Below are 14,733 nucleotides of genomic sequence, written 5' to 3'. Positions count from 1 at the left end.
TGCTTGGGTTTTGGGCAAATTTTGACACACCAAACTCAAAAATTTTCCCATCACTAGTCTAGTCACTATCTTTTTTACTAAGCCATTATACCTACTCTGGTCTTACCTTTCCTCCCTTCAAAATTTTGAACTATTTATAGTTCAATTTAATAATCAGCCAGTAGACCTATAAAGTTCACTGTGGAAGGTTACATCAGTGGTAGCCAACCAAAGAGATCATAGGGGAAAAGACTTGTACAAAAATATTTATAGCCACACTCTTTGTGGTAGCCAAAAAAATGGAAAATGAGGGAATGTCCTTCAATTGGCTGAACAAATTGTGGTATCGGTTGGTGATGGAATACTATTGTGCTCAAAGGAATAAAAAACTGGAGAAATTCCATGTGAACTGGAATGACCTCCAGGAATTGATGAAGAGTGAAAGGAGCAGAGCCAGAAGAACGTTGTACACAGAGACGGATACACTGTGGCACAATCGAACATAATAGACTTCTCTACTAGCAGTAATGCAATGATCCAGGACATTTCTGAGGGACTTAAGAGAAAGAACACTATCCACATTCAGAGGAAGAACTGTGGGAGTAGAAACACAGAAGAAAAACAACTGCTTGAACACATGGGTTGATGAGGATATTATTGGGGATGTAGACTCTAAATGATCACTAAACTGGTGCTAGTTGCACATTTTGAAAAGAAAAGGAGCATTTGTAGTACAGAGAGAGGGGGTCATGATAGTTTTTTCAATCTTTGGCTGAGTTCTGTAATCAGTTAGGAGTTTGGAATCTTGAGGTATAAAGTCAGTTGGTTTGGGTTTCTTGTGGAGAGGGTTCAGACCAGCTGAGGGGCTTCCTTACCTATCTGTAGAATTAAAATTTAGCCTGGCTTTGAAATATTTATTTAAGAAATTGTTATTTTAGATAAACCCTTTGTATCTTCCTTCCCTATTTTATTTCCTACCTTCCCTCCCTTACCTTACATGTCTGTGGAGTTAATAAGGAGAGTAATTAGAGAGGAGTTCAAGTCTGTGAAGGGTTAATTATTATTTGACAGTATTAGATATAAAGAAACTAGTCAGCCATCATTTATTTTGTAAGCTGAGTTAAAGGCAGGTCCTTACATCTCTGCCTCCCTTCCCCACCTGAGGTTCCTGAGACAACGGTTAGGGCTTCCTTTAATCCACTTTCCTGACAAATCATCCTTGAAGATAATAAATCCTTTTGAGTTCAATAGCTGTTAGTTAATTGTCAGTTAGTTATTAAAAGAGGGAAGAAGAGGAAAGAACCAACATACTCTGGGCTTGAAGGGAAGCTGGGGTATCCATCTTGAAGGAAGGTGTAACTTCAAAACAAGTCCCTTCCTGTGAAATTAACTAAAGCCAGTAGTCAATTTCAGTTTAGTCTATTTCCCTTCAGTGCTGTACTCCCTGTCTTCAGCTATATTATATCCTGAATCTCCCTGCTCCAGCCTACCTAGATTTCCTACTTAGCAAGTCCCTGACAACCTCCTTTCAAAATCCCCTTTTACCACACACCTTTCCTCAAATTATCCCCATTACATTCTGACGAGCCAAGTCAAATGAAACCTACTATCTTCTGAAGCAAAAGAAAATGAATTTCACAAGAATGATTTTTGTATTAAGCAGTCTTTCCCTGCTTATTTGGTCTTTTATGCAGGGGCTATATACATTTTGGCTGATAAAAGTACTGAATTTGATACAACAATTAATTGAAATCTATGGCTATTATAAATGGTTTGCATTCACTTTAGCTGAATGCATATGCTTCATACCAACAGCTGTGGCAATTGTTCTGTCTCTATGGCATTTTTTGGCAATTTCAAAAGCGGTCCTGACTCATCTGTTCAGTTATTACAAGGCATCTCATCCAAAACAAGATAATGATAGCAAGGAACTAGTAGAAAACATCAAACTACTGTTCCAAGTGTTAAAGCAAATATGTGAAGGAAAGGAACTTGATAAACATACCATCTTGCAACTGGAAATTGTAGAATCAAAATTTGGGGGGCAAAAGGAAACTGAGAAAGAGCAACCAATTCAGAATGCAGTGGTCTCTGTGCTACCAATAGTAGACAGGACTATTGTACAACCTGTTGAGGGGGTGGTGCATGTCAAAACATACAAGGCATTCACTCCTAGTGACATGGAGGTTTTAAAAAGGCGTTTTCCTAGGTTCTACGAAAAGCCTTACAAAAGTTTAAAAGAAGTAAAGCGGGTGTTCACTCTTTTCAACCCTAGTTTCGATGATGTCGAATTTCTTTTGGGGGAATTTTACTCTCCCTCGGAAAAGGAAAAATTCCTCAATGAAACTAGGATGAACCCCAATTTAGAATCATGGCCACTAGGGCATCAGGATCTGGATTTCACTCAACACGCTAACATGAGATACTTGTTAAGATGCAGGGCTGATCTTATTGAAGCAATGAGATCATTTGCAAAAAGACCAAATGCCTGGCAGAAATTTGAAAAACTGAGGCAAGGGGAAGAACACCCAAGCAGTTTCCTAGACAGAGTTATTGAAGCAGCAGAAACAATATTAGGACTTAGAGACACACATGCCCAGGATACAAGTGATCATATAAGGAGACAATTTGTAAAGGGAACCTCAATCCCGAAATAAAATTATTTCGGGCAAAGTTGTCCACAGTGGGAATCATTACCACTGGAAGATATTAGGAATCATGCAGCATATATACATGATTCCAAACAGAAAGAAGTGAGAATGGCTAGGCAATCTGACAATGATACTCTCTCTGTACTACATCACCCTAGTGTAACTATCAATAATATGGAAATAAGTGTTGATCAATGATACATGTAAAACCCAGTGGAATTGTGCATTGGCTATGGGGAGGGAGGAGGAGGGTTTGGAGGAGAGGGAAAGAACATGAATCATGTAACCATGAAAAAATATTCTAAAAAATATATAATAAAATAATAAAAAAAAATTTAATTAAAAAAAATCAATGGTAGACAAGTTGCTGGTCTGGTTCCTTAAAGGGCACAGCAACTCAGCTAGATGGCTCAAATATAAACTCCTATGTCCAAACATTTAAAGCCATTTACAATCTGGCTCTAGCCTGCCTTTCCAGGCATTATATATTAGTCCCCTTTATGTATTTTATACTTTAACCAAACTTGTCTACTTATTCACTACTCCTCATATATATCATTCCATTTCCCATATCTGTTCCTTTGCACAGATTTTCTCCTTGCCTAGAATGTCCACACTTCTCACCTCTACCTCTTAGAATACCTAGATTTCTTCAAAGCTCAGCTCAAGTACAGGAATGAAGAATATCCTAATTCTCCCCAGTTATTAATATACCCTGAAATTATAATTATTTTGAATAATATTTGTATTTAGTCTTTTGATTACAAGTTTTTCTCCATCCTTTCCCTTCCCTGGTTGAATATAAGCTTTTTTTTTTTTTTTAACTCTTACCTTCTATCTCAGTATTGATTTTAAAACAGAAGAGCAGCAAAGGCTAGGCAATTATAGTTAAGTGACTTGTCCAGGGTCACACAGCTAGTAAGCATCTGAGATCAGATTTGAACCCAGGTCTTCCCGACTCCAGGTCTGGCATTCTATGTGCCACCTAACTGCCCCAAACAAGCTTCTTGAGGACAGAAACTGTTTTGTTTCTATATTTATATTACCATCACCTAGTACAATGCTTTGGACATACTAGATACTTAATGCTTTTTGAATGAAGTTAAACATCATTTGACAATTTGGTGATAATTTGGTGACAATTCTATTATTAATAATTAAAAGCAATTAATATTTGTAATTATATTATTCTTATTAATAAACTAGGCTTGGTTGGGGACAACAGGATTGCCCCTTCCTGAATGCCTGCTTGGCCCAAATTCTGATGGGTTCCTTTCTCAGTAATTTAGGGGTACCGCCAGGCCGGGGAAACTGTCCACTCACCGTGCCCCTACCATTTGACCTCATCTATACTGACTACCATGGCCTGCAGCAAATGAAACAGCATATGGGACTCTCCTTCAAGAAATACAGGTGAGAGGCAAATGTTGGGGCAGAGGTGGAGAGGTTTGGGGGTTGAGAGATTGCCAAGCATGTGAATAAGCATGTGAATGAGATCACTAAGATTCTCAAATCCATGACTTCTCTCATTATTATAACTCCAGGTGTATAGTTTTCAGAAGGGAACATCCACTGATCCTAATCCCTACTTTTCAGATTGACCTTCAACATTGTTTCTGGGGTTTTGGGTGTTAAAAAAATTTTTTTTAATTAGCAAGTGCTAATTTGTTCATTATATTACATATTATATAATTGTATACTATTTAAATTAGCAAGCTCAAGGGTGTTTTGCATGTTATATGAGTACTAGGGTTATTAAATGAGGTTGAGTCGGGGCAGCTGGGTAGCTCAGTGGATTGAGAGTCAGGCCTAGAGATGGAAGGTGCTAGGTTCAAATCCGGCCTCAGACACTTCCCAGCTGTGTGACCCTGGGCAAGTCACTTGACCCCCATTGCCTACCCTTACCACTCTTCTGCCTTGGAGCCAATACACAGAAGTTAAGGGTTAAAAAAAAAAAAAAAGAAAAAGAGGTTGAGTCCATTTAGAGAGCTAGCTTTCGTATTTGAAGTTATCTGGGTAAGATCAGTACCCTTTTTTTCATCTTTAAAAAAAAAAAAGAAATTCAAAATAATTTAAGATTTTAGGGATGCCTCACAAGAATGCCTTGTTACAATTCATTAAGATTGGTATGTACCTTTGGTGACCTCATGTACTCTTCTACATTGCATATTTTTTCCTGTGCCATGTCCTATCTGCTTAAGAATAAATCACCTCATTTCCTTTCCTACATTACCCCTGTGCACTGATTGGCCAGACAAGCTACTCTTGCAAGAGGAGAAAACTATCTGTAGATTAATGCTGGAGAGGACATAGGTATATAAATTCAATTCAATCATCATTTGTTCCTGGTTCATCAACCTTCTCTCTAGAAGAGAACAGAAACAGAATCTTGCACTGCTACAACTCCTTACCCCTGCCTGCCCCACCATGACATATTTAAATATAGATGAGAGGAATGCATAAATTTCTCTGCTCCTTTTTTCTCTTCTTTCCCTTCTTTCCCAACTTCCTTTTTACTACCTAGAAAGGCCTAGTTCTAAGATTGTTTGGCAATTTATGAACTACCCGGTTAGTGTTTCTTTCTTTACATTCCTGCCTCCTTCCATTTGGAGGATATGACTGGGAAAATGCTGTTGGCATGGCAAAGTGGGAGGGTATGGTGAAACTGATGATGGGGGGACAGTGATGGGGAAAAGAAAAGCAGGGAGGGTGGCAAGGATTTAGGACTGTCAATAGAAGCTCCCAGATCTCTGCTGGTCTCTGTCACCTTAGCAACTTATCCACTCACCTCCATCTAACCTCTACTTCCCTTTCAGCCTTGAGAAAGACAAATGTCATCACTCCCTGGTATATCCACAGCCAGCAAAATATGAAATTAAATTTAGCACAGATTGTCCTGCAATTTATTATTTTTCCTCTAATCCCGACTATTCCACATGATTTTATTAGTGTAAAAAGTGACAGGCTGCATTCTTAAAAATGAATGTGCTGAGTTCATTCTGTTCTTTTGTACCCCCACCCAACTTCAATCTCTCACAGTGGGAATAATACCAACTTCAACATTTTGGTTTAAGGAACAAGCACCTTGGAGGAGCCTGGGTCTCTGAAAAGGAAGATGAGACTCCTTTTGGGGAAAGTCTGAAGCTTAATGACTTTTTTCTATTTCTGGAGGAACAAATGCTGAGTCAATCTCCTCCGTCCCCTTCCCCTTGGTCCTATTGGACTCAGGTTAGGGAAAGGGGAGGGAACCATAATTGTGTCCTTGTTTCTGTATTTAGCTGTGTGATAATTTACTTACTCTTAATGATGGGATCCTTTAGAGTGAAGGTTTATCTAAGCCAGTGATGGGCAAACTTTTTTTTTTTTAATTTTTTTTTTTATTTTAAACCCTTAACTTCTGTGTATTGACTTATAGGTGGAAGAGTGGTAAGGGTAGGCAATGGGGGTCAAGTGACTTGCCCAGGGTCACACAGCTGGGAAGTGTCTGAGGCCGGATTTGAACCTAGGACCTCCCATCTCTAGGCCTGGCTCTCAATCCACTAAGCTACCCAGCTGCCCCTGGGTAAACTTTTTAAAGAAGGGGCCAATGGAAAGGAAATGCTCATCTGTCAGTCTATTTCTAAGGCAACTCTTTCGAGGATAGAACATTTCATGGGGCAGCATCTGGCCCGCGGGCCATAGTTTGCCCATCACTGCTCTAAGCAATCAAAATGAAGCCAGACAAAAATGAAGGTGATGGAAAGCTGACAGAGTAAGGTAAGATCTCATCTAAAATGGAAGCAGAACAGAGATTACTGAGAGCAGCTTCTGGAATTGTTCTATTCTTTGTTTCTCTAAAGACATACTTTCCAATTTCCCTGAATTTTTTCACACCTAAGAGAATATCCCACACCAAGAAGACCAGATACAGCCTCAGAATGGAAGGTGCTCAGGACTTCCCCAGAGGCAAAGACTAGCCTGTCCCAGAAAGATTTCCATAACTTATATGTCGCATGATGTATTGCTGCTCAGATCTAATTTGACTCATGACCCTTATCTTTTTCTGACAGGTGTCGATTCCGGGTTATCGACACCTTTGGGACAGAACCTGCATACAACCATGAGGAGTATGCCACTCTGCATGGTTACCGAACTAACTGGGGTTACTGGAACTTCAACCCAAAGCAGTTCATGACGATGTTCCGTGAGTGGCCCTCCATGTGGGACTGGTGAGGGGTAGGACTTTCTCATGAGTGCTAAGTGTTATATATGGTTCTACTGGAATCTTATCTCTCTTTTCTAACCCAGAAAGAAAAGAGAGAAAAGAAGGAGGGTGGCTCAGAGGTGGTTTTTCCCCAGGCCTCCACCTTCTCTGAAAAAGGAAGAAAAGAGAATAAACATTCTTTAAGCACCTACTCTGTTCCTACTATGTTTCTCTGAGAAATGGTTCCCTTATGGATGCAGAGAGATAACAGGTTGAGGGGTTCAGAAAGGAAAGTGTAGTCACAGAAGAAATTCCTTGCAGTCTAAGAAATAAAGAGGTAAGCTTCTCTTGAGCAAAACAAAGAATTTTAGACCTGGAAGGAACCTTGGAGATCATTTAATGCAATCTCTTATTTCATAGATAAGGAAACAGAAGTTCTTAGAGATTAAGAAATTTTCCCAAGTTCATAAGATTTAGAGTGAGATGGGACCTTAGAGAATAGGACCTTAGCCCAAATCACACAGTAATTCATCAAACCTGAATTAGAATCTGTTTGTCTTAACTCCCATTTATAAGACTCCTTCCCTTATACCACAATGTCTCGGAAAATAATATACAAAAAATACCTCATTTATCCATCATCTGGGGAATAAGCCAGTCCATAGAAGATAATATTCCAAGTAATTGTAGCAAACCTCTTCCAGCCTCAAAGCTGGAAGATTCCTATTTGAAAGCAGTCTTTCTAAACTGGGTTACAGACTATGCCACCTTCTTAAACAGACACTAGGTAAAGGAATAGGAACTGGACTCCTGGACTGAGGATAATTATTATAACCATTGTAGGTTGGCACCTTCTCTGCAACTTCTAGCCTTAGATTTTTGCATAGAGCAGTGAGTGATGTGGCTATTATAGTGGATAGAGTTGAGAGACCAGGGTTCAAATCTCACCTCTCCTACCTTTGGCCAGTTATTTAATTCTGGGCAACTTTCTAAACAAAGGATATTGACTCTGTAATGCACAGGCATCATTATGAACCTTAGTGTCTGTATTATTCTGTAATAATAACTGATATTTATGAAGGACTTTAACGAATGAATAACATCCTCAACATAGTCCTGAAAAGTAGAAAGGGTAATTATTTTATGCCCATTTTTTATGAATAAGGACATTGAAACTGAGAGAGGAAGTGATTTGGATTTAGAGCTGTAAATAGAAAAATTGTGTCTAACTAGCTTCTATTTCTAAATCCAGGCTCTGCAGTGACACTTATAGGTGTTATTTGCCTAAATTAAGTTTTTTTAGTTCTTCAAGTAGTTTTTCTGGGGCAGCAAAGTGGCATAATGGATGGAGGGCCATGCCTGGAGTCAGGAAGACCTGGGTTCAAATGACCTCAGACACTTAATAGCTGTGTGACCCTGGGTAAGTCACTTAACCCTATTTGCCTCCATTTCCTCATCTGTCAAATGAGTTGGAAAAGGAAATAGCAAACCACTCTAGTATCTTTGCCAAGAAATCCCATCCCCAAAAAAGAGAGGTCATAAAGAGTAGGGCACAACTGAAATGACTGGATAAGTAATTTTTCTGGCTTGGGCTTTACCTCACTGGGACTTCCTGATTCCAATGAAATCACAAATCTGTTCTACCCTACCCCTCTCAAATATACTAGGTACTATGTCTGATGTACCCAATACAAAAACAAAAATTAAAACATCCCTGCCCTCAAGGAGCCTATATTTTAATAAAAGTATTCAAGCAATTATCCTACTACCATAACATTTCTATTGTACCAGGTACAATTGTATTGTATCCAGGTAACCAAGCTTGTTAGAATTATATCTAAATAAGTTTGATGTGTATTGAGGTGTTCAGGGAGGACTAGCATCTCTGGTATGAAGGCTTGTTGAGCCCTTTTCAGGGCTGCCCATCACCCTTTTGTGTCCACCTTTCACTTAACTCTCACTTGTGGCTCCAAGAAGCTGTAAGCTATAGCTACACTCTAGTAAACTTTCTCAGCAGACAAGCTAAACCAGGTTGAGGATAAGTGAGTGATAGGCTTCAAACCAAGCACATAAAGCTATCTCCTAATAGAATGGGTAAATTAGAACAGTTTGTTCCAATAGCCATGAAGGCAGCTGAAGCAGGTTATGGAGTGCTTAGAGGCTGGTCCAACATCAAAGATACCAAAGTCATCCACTGTGTCCTGGGCCATCGCCAATCCTCCTGACTTTTATCTTGCCAGTTGACCCAGTTCATGCACAAGTCAAGACATCACCTCATGAAGGTCATCTTCAGAAACAAAGAATAAACAACAATTGTACAAACAAGTACAAAATTAGCATAATGAAAATCCTGGTGCTCAAAGTAAAAAAAGTAAAAGCGTAGGTCAGGATAGTCAGAGGAGGTTTCTTTAGAGAAAATTAATTTTGAGTAGGATTTTAGAGGAGAGCAAGACAGGAAACAAGCAGGAAGGATGAATGAAGGTTGTACATGAAAAGAGCTGGGGCAGATATAAACCAACTACTTTGAGATGATTTAGTTGGAGTTCAAAGTAATAAGGCAAGAGATTAGGGTAGAGGATTGAGGATAGGTGTGACATGTGGATAAGACTATCAATAGAAGGCCTTAAAAACTAAATAAAGTAGAGACAAGCTAGGTGGCTCAGTGGATAGCAAGCCAAGTCTGGAGTTAGGAGGACTTGCCATTCTTCTGCCTTAGTATTAATTCTAAGACAGAAAATAAGGATCAAAAAAATAGATAGTTTTAAATTTAAAGTCTAAAGTTTAAAAAACTAAGTAGTTGGCATTTAACAAAAAATAAAAATCAGGAGATGTGAGGCTTTTGAGCAGGAAAATTATTTCAGAAAGATTATCCTGCTAGTATTCAGGTGACCTAGACAGGGAAGAAGGTAGGCCAGGCAGTAATCTCAGCCAGGGAAGTATTGTAATATTTCATATTTCTGAATGTTACAGACACAATGCCCCCCACTAGGGAAATACCAGTTGGAGGCTCTATGTGACCCTAAACATATGATCCTATGAACCTCAGAGATTCCTTATGACTCTAAATTTTTTATTATTGTATCCTTATTGAGATCTTGGGGACAATTTTGTTCAATCCTATCATTCTACAGATGAGGAAAATGAGTTTTAGCCAAGATGATTGTAGTTCCCATTTTCCCCTACAATGACAGAGCCAGGATTCTAATTCATATCCTCTGATTTCAAATCTACCAGTCATGCTGAGCCTCAAGATCTAAAAGGAAATTTCCTGAGCAGCTCTTAGATCCTTTCAATCTAATAAATATTGATTTATTTTCCCAGTGGAAGAAATTAGGAAGCTGAGTGTGGTTTTTTTCCAGCTCTTTCCCTTCTAGCCTTGCCTCCAGGGGTCCTTTTAATTAGCTGTAGTACTTCTGTGTCCTACTTTATCTGGTTTATCCTGCTCTAGATCTCTCCTTGTTCTTTTCATATTCTGATGCCCCTTTTCAACAATTTTATTAAGTGCCTTCCTACTTTATGCAGATAATACTGTACTTCTCCTTGGAAAGACAATCCCTCGTGCTGGAGTCTGGGAGGGGAAGAACTGTAATAATAACAATAATAGCTAATATTTATATAGCACTTACTATATGCTAGGAACTATGCTAATTAACTTACTATTATCTCATTTGACCCTCACAACAACCTTGGGAAGTAGGTCCCATTTTACAGATGAGGATGAGACAAACAGAGTTAAGTGACTTGCCCAAGGTCAAACAGCTAGAAAGTATCAGAGGCCAAATTTGTATTCAGGTCTTCCTTACTGTGGGTCCAGGGCTTTATCTGCTCTGCCACTAAGTGCAGGATGTGACAGAGATATCTCTTCTTTGTTGTAGTTATTGTTCAGTTTGTGACTTCATGGATCATGGAGTTTTCTTGGTAAGGACACTGGAGTGATTTGCCATTTCTCTCTCCAGTATATTAAGGCAGAAGTTAAGTGACTTGTCCAGAGTCACACAACTAGCAGGTATCTGAGACTGATTTGATTTCTCTTCTAGGTAGGTATAAATAGGATGGGCCTTTACTCAGTTGACAGGAGATAAAAAACAAAAGTCAGATGGCCAGTGCTAGGGAGTGGGCCTTGTTCTTATCATATTCTGATGCCCCTTTTCAACAATTTTATTAAGTGCCTTCCTACTTTATGCAGATAATACTGTACTTCTTCTTGGAAAGACATATAATTTGGTTAAGGTATCAAAGAGCTTATAATCTAATAATTGTAGTACATAATATAAGCGTTAATGATTATACAGTATTATAAGCTAAAATGATTTAGAGAATTACAAGACAAATTATTAGAAAAATCTTATTACTGCTGATAAAATGGGTGGACACTGAGAAGAAGATGCCATTTGTGTTCAGTTCAACAAACACATTTTTAAAAAACTTACAAAATTGACTGTACACAAAAAAATATATTAGTCACTCTGCTGGACTAGAAGAAGTAAAGACAAAATCAACAGTTCTTCCCCTTAAAAAGCTTACATTCTTATGGAGAGACAACATAAACACAAATAAATATAAGTATAGCACTAGGAAAATTGAGGAAGGAGGTGGGGTGGGGGGGAGAGAGTAGGGAAAGTTCCATTTAAGAGATGGTAGTAGCTGAGGGTTGAAGGAAAAAAAGGTTTCTAAGAGGCAGAGATAAGAAATACATTCTAGGCTTGGGAGATGACTTTTGCAAATACACTGAGGTGAGAGATGTAATGCAGAGAGAAAATTAAGAGTCTCATTCAGCTGGAACATAAAGTTAATGATGGGAAGTAAAAAGCCAGAAACAGACGAAAGCCAGATTGTGGAGTTTCTTAAATCCCAAGCAAACTCATTGAAATTTTTTGATCAAGGAGACCTAATCAAACTTTTTAGATTATTTTGTAGGCTGTATAGAGCAGGGGTCAGCAACCTTTTTGGCTGTGAGAGCCATAAACGCCACATTTTTTAAAATGTAATTTCGTGAGAGCTGTACAGTGCCTCCTGTAACAGCACCTGAAAAAAAATTGACTTTATGGCTCCTGCAGAAAGAGCCATATCTGGCCCTCAAAAGAGCCATACGTTGCTGACCCCTGCTCTAGAGGATACATTGTGAAGAGAAGCAGGGAAAGCAATTGGGGATCTACTATGTATGCTGTCTCAGGCAACTATAAAAGTTGGACTTAGAGTAGGTAGGTGAACAACAAACAAAAGGAATAAAAAGTAAGGTGAGGAACATTATGGAAGCAGAAAGGTTGAGAATGATTTGGTTGCACTATAAATTGTGTTGAAAAATTCAAAGCAAGAAAGGACCTTAACAGTCATCTAGTCTAATTCCTTTATTTTATAAATGAAGAAACTGAGGCCCAGAGTTAGGTGATTTGTCTAAGGTCATATAGGTGTTAAGTCATAGATTTGAACTCAAGTTTTTTCTTGGAAAATTCACCTCACAAATTCTTTCATATGAAAATTAAAGCTGAAAAATGTCTGATTGTTGGAGAGCTTTCCATTTGAATGTCAAGCAATTGAATTTTAATTTTGACAATAGGGAGCCATTAGCGATTTTTGACCTGAGGAATAAGATCAATTTTGTATATAAAGTTTAGTCTACTGACAATATGAAAGATTAACTGAGGTAAAGAATATGGATATGGGTAGATCTGTTAGGTAGTGAGTTAGAAATGGAGGTAGAGGAAGGAGATCTGTGATTCATGTGTGGAGATTCCTTCCATAAATGTGTATCCAATAATGACTTTGCCTAGGGTACCAAGAACTTAAGTCACTTGCCCAGAGTCACATTGCTAGGAAATAGATATCTGTGGTCAGATTTGAACCTAAAACCTCCCATCTCTAGACCTGGCTCTCTATTCACCAAGTAGGTATCCCTGCTCCTAGTCTCTCCCTTCTCCAATCCACCCTCACACAGCCAGATATTGATATTCCTAAAACACAAATCTAACTGTGTCACTACTATAATAAATGTGTGTTTCTCTCCCCTCTTTCTCCCTGGAGTTTGGAAGAGCCAAGCCCTAAGGGGATGAGATATTCAATTCTACATATAAAAATCGGTGCACAATTGCAAAAATCAGTGCATATGATTCAAAGGCAAAAATTTTAACAGTCTTTGCCATTGAATAGGTTACATTTTATTGAAGAAAAACATTTTATACATAGACCAGAAAATGGGTGACTCTGGGCAAATCACTTAACCTTTATAGCCTCAGTTTCTTAATCTATAAAATGAAAACATTGGATTAGATGGCTTCCAGGGTCTCTTTCAACTCTAAATCAATTATCCAATAATAAGCAAATAATTTTAGAAAAGAACACTAACATCTAGGAAGATTTTTTTTAAAAAGGCGTTGTTTGGGAAATAACACCTGAGCTATGCTTGTGAGCTATGTTAAGGAAGATTGGATTCTAAGATGCAGAGATGAGGAAGGTCTGTATTTCAGACCTGGAGGATAGGCTGTGCAGAGATAGCAAAGTAGAAAATGGTGTTATGAAAATAGAACCTCTACATTAATTCGGCAGGAATAGAGAAGTAATAAAAAGATATATGAAGAGAAGTAACCTGAAATAGAACTAGAAAAGAATCCAATTACAGAGACGAGAATTTTGTATTTTATTCTAGGGACAATAAATGACCACTGAAGATTTTTAAGTATAGTAGTGACACAGTCAGATCTGTGTTTTAGAAATATCAATATCTAGTTGTGTGAGGATGGATTGGGGAAAGGAGAAATTGAGAGCAGGGATACCTTTTAGGAAATGGTCCCACTGAGAGGTGATGAGGGATTAAACTCTGATTAGAGGCTGTGTAAGTAGAGAGACCAGCTGTGGATATAAGAGCTACTTTGCAAGTAGAATCAACTAACTTAAGCAAGTGTTTGGATATGGAGTAGGAAGGAGAAGGAAGAAGCAAAGAAACCTCCAAGATAAAGAAACTGGATGACTGGGATCTCTCAACAGACATAAGGAAGTTTGAAGGAAGGGTGGATTGGATAAAAAAACATGAATTCTGTTTTGAACGTTTTGAGTTTGATATACCTACAAGGCATTCAAATGGAGTTGTCCAACAAGCAGCTGGAGATTTGAGACTGGAGCTCAGGAGAGAGACGAGGTTTCCATAAATAGACATGTAAGTAAGGACAGGAGGAAGCAAGAATTCAAGGAGAAGGAGCTGTGAGAGGAGGAGGTTTGTTGAATAAAGGTAAGGGCTAGAGAGGAGGCTCAAGTCTGGGGATGGGGATTGGGCTGGGCTTCAGGAGGTAGATGGAAGAGAGTGAGAACAGTCTGAGCTGAGAGGAAAAAGCTCTTGGTTTGAGCACTGATTTCTCCAAGGCTAACGATTTATTGTTCATAGTCAAATAGAGCATTTGGGCATTAATGAGATCTCTTAGCACCCAGGTAACAGAACTATTTTCCTTTGGCTAAAAGAGTTACAGGTATATGTATTATTATGTGGAAGGGAGGGAGAAGGGGGTGGAGTGAACCAGATCATCTTTAAATTTCCTTCCAACTCTAAAAGTCTATGAAAATGAGCTCTCCAAAGCAGAAACTTGGAACTCTAAGTCCTTTGCCTCCCTAAGCCCACTCCCTCCTCTTTGACACTACTACCCCTATCACTGCATGGCCAAACTTCCTGTTTAGGGGAAATGAATAGTCCCAGGAGGAGGCCCTGGACATGTGCATGATCATTCCTTACTATTCTTCCTGCATCTCTTGGCATGCAGCTCACACGCCGGACAACTCCTTCATGGGCTTTGTGTCAGAGGAGCTCAATTCAACAGAGAAGCAATTCATAAAGAACAACAAAGCCAACAATATGGCTGTGGTGTATGGCAAGGAAGCCAGCATCTGGAAGGTGAGAGCCAGGGCTGGGCCTTGTCAGCCTTTCTGAAGTCAAGA

The 14,733-nt window shown here is 38.9% G+C and overlaps 1 protein-coding gene across 2 annotated transcripts in view; it reads left to right on the top strand.

Moving 5' to 3' along the window:
* Window positions 1–14,733, top strand: part of MGAT5B (alpha-1,6-mannosylglycoprotein 6-beta-N-acetylglucosaminyltransferase B) — a 177,299-nt gene that overhangs the window by 142,150 nt on the left and 20,416 nt on the right. Inside the window, exons 9-11 of one of the 2 annotated variants that reach the window (XM_044672412.1) lie at window positions 3,912–4,043; window positions 6,680–6,813; window positions 14,559–14,689. In XM_044672412.1, the coding sequence (XP_044528347.1) occupies window positions 3,912–4,043; window positions 6,680–6,813; window positions 14,559–14,689 (397 nt within the window). Of the gene's footprint in view, window positions 1–3,911; window positions 4,044–6,679; window positions 6,814–14,558; window positions 14,696–14,733 lie in introns of both variants that reach the window. The other variant, XM_044672410.1, reaches the window with a different exon arrangement.

This window comes from Gracilinanus agilis, chromosome 4 (genome assembly GCF_016433145.1).
Source record: "Gracilinanus agilis isolate LMUSP501 chromosome 4, AgileGrace, whole genome shotgun sequence".
NCBI lineage: Eukaryota > Metazoa > Chordata > Mammalia > Didelphimorphia > Didelphidae > Gracilinanus > Gracilinanus agilis.
Note: the sequence above shows the minus strand (reverse complement) of the source record. Positions and strands in the feature narration are given on the sequence as shown.